This window comes from Myotis davidii, unplaced genomic scaffold (genome assembly GCF_000327345.1).
Source record: "Myotis davidii unplaced genomic scaffold, ASM32734v1 scaffold553, whole genome shotgun sequence".
NCBI classification, from domain to species: domain Eukaryota; kingdom Metazoa; phylum Chordata; class Mammalia; order Chiroptera; family Vespertilionidae; genus Myotis; species Myotis davidii.
In genome coordinates, this window is record NW_006284342.1 from 76,353 (window position 1) to 78,003 (window position 1,651).

Genomic DNA, 1,651 nt, shown 5'->3' on the forward strand with positions numbered 1-1,651 from the left:
AAGAATCAATTTTAAAAAATCCTTAAGTAAGAAGAAGAAGAATCATCATCATCATCATCATCATCCCTGGCTGATGTTTGTCAGTGGTTATAACATCGGTCCTCACACCAAAGAGTCAAGGGTTCGATTCCCAGTCAAGGGCACACACCCGGGGTGCAGGCTCAACCCCCAGTAGGGGGCGTGCAGGAGGCAGCCGGTCCATGATGGATCTTGTACCCCAGTCCCCACGAACAAGCCCAGAGGCGGCCCAAATCCCACGTCAAGCTGGGGGGAGACCAGCCCTGCCCGCTCTCTGCAGTGGGTTCTGGGGGAGCCCCCACAGGTGTGGGTGGGAGGTGGGCAGTGGGGGGGCCATTCCTGGCTCCTTGGTGGGAACAATGAGAAGGTGGACGGGACCCAGGGCTCCCGGAGGGAACTTCGGGTGCAAAACGCCCATTTGTGGGGGCCACAAGGGGTCTCCCCCATTTATCTGCTCCCCCGCCCTCTGATTCTCTCTCAGGTACTCGGTGCTGAAGACCCTCTTCTCGCCCATCCCGCACCTGAAGGACCCCATCGGGGACAGCCTACATGAGAAGATGGTACGTCCGGGTGTCCGCCCCCGGGCGCCTCTGGGGCGGAGGTGGCCACAGTCCAGCCCAGGCACTGGGAAGAGGGGGTGACCACCAGGGTAGCCGGCAAGCCGACAGGACAGGGAACCCATAACCCGTGCCCCCTGCCCCCTGGCCAGGCCCCATGACCCACCCGGACCCTCCTCACCCCACAGTTCACCTGGGAGGCCGGCCAACCCACCCAGGAGGAGTGTCCGTTGACTGAACTGCAGGTTTTAAGGGAGACGTGAGCCCGGATGAGGTCGCGGCTGGCCAGGTGCCCACACAGCCTGGCGGCTCCCGGAGGCGGGGATGTGTGCACTGGGGCGGGGACGCCCACCTACGATATTCACCGGGAAGGAAGCTAAATAAAGGGAATTTTCAACCCGCTCTCCGCTCCCCGCACACAGGCGGCTCCCACCCCTCACCTCAAGGCTGCTAGGCGCCCTGTCCCCCCCACACAAGCCTCTGAAATGGGAATCCTATCTCCCCCCCGTCGTGTGGACTTTGGTCTTTCAATCGTATTATGTACCTTCTTCTCCTTGTTAAAGGTATTTTTATGCATTAGAGAGAGAGAGAGAGAGAGAGAGACATCCAGGACGAGAGGGGATCATGGACCCGCTGCCCCCTGCACGCCCCACACTGGGGCCTGCGGACTGAAGGGTCCTGGGTTCGATTCCGGTCAAGGGCAGGTACCTGGGCTGCGGGCACATCCCCAATGGGGGGCGTGCAGGAGGCAGCTGATCGATGTTTCTCTCTCATCGATGTTTCTCACTCTCTATCCCTCTCCCTTCCTCTCTGTAAAAAATCAATAAAATATATTTTTTTAAAAAAAGGTACCTGGTGCATTTAGCCAGGAAGTGGCCTGGAATTCCTAACCGTGTCCATTGCCCGGCTTCCCGGGTCACTAGTGTGAGTGTGGTGGTGGGGAGGGGGGGTCGGGGGTCGGGCAGCAGGTGTGGACCCACCTCCCATTGGCAGCGTGTCCTTGAGGCGAAGGGCCGAGCGGATCTCAAGTTGCTGGACCGACGGACTGAGGCCGTGAGGGCCCACCTGGCCGGGCT

General features: G+C 60.1%; 1 protein-coding gene across 2 annotated transcripts in view; it reads left to right on the plus strand.

Moving 5' to 3' along the window:
• Positions 1 to 1,229, plus strand: part of LOC107184667 (interleukin-3 receptor subunit alpha-like) — a 28,685-nt gene extending 27,456 nt beyond the window's left edge. The window contains exons 3-4 of one of the 2 annotated variants that reach the window (XM_015570475.1): positions 500 to 578; positions 764 to 1,229. In XM_015570475.1, the coding sequence (XP_015425961.1) occupies positions 500 to 578; positions 764 to 838 (154 nt within the window). In that variant the 3' untranslated portion in view covers positions 839 to 1,229. Of the gene's footprint in view, positions 1 to 499 lie in introns of both variants that reach the window. The other variant, XM_015570473.1, reaches the window with a different exon arrangement.
• The last annotated feature ends 422 nt before the right edge of the window (positions 1,230 to 1,651 follow it).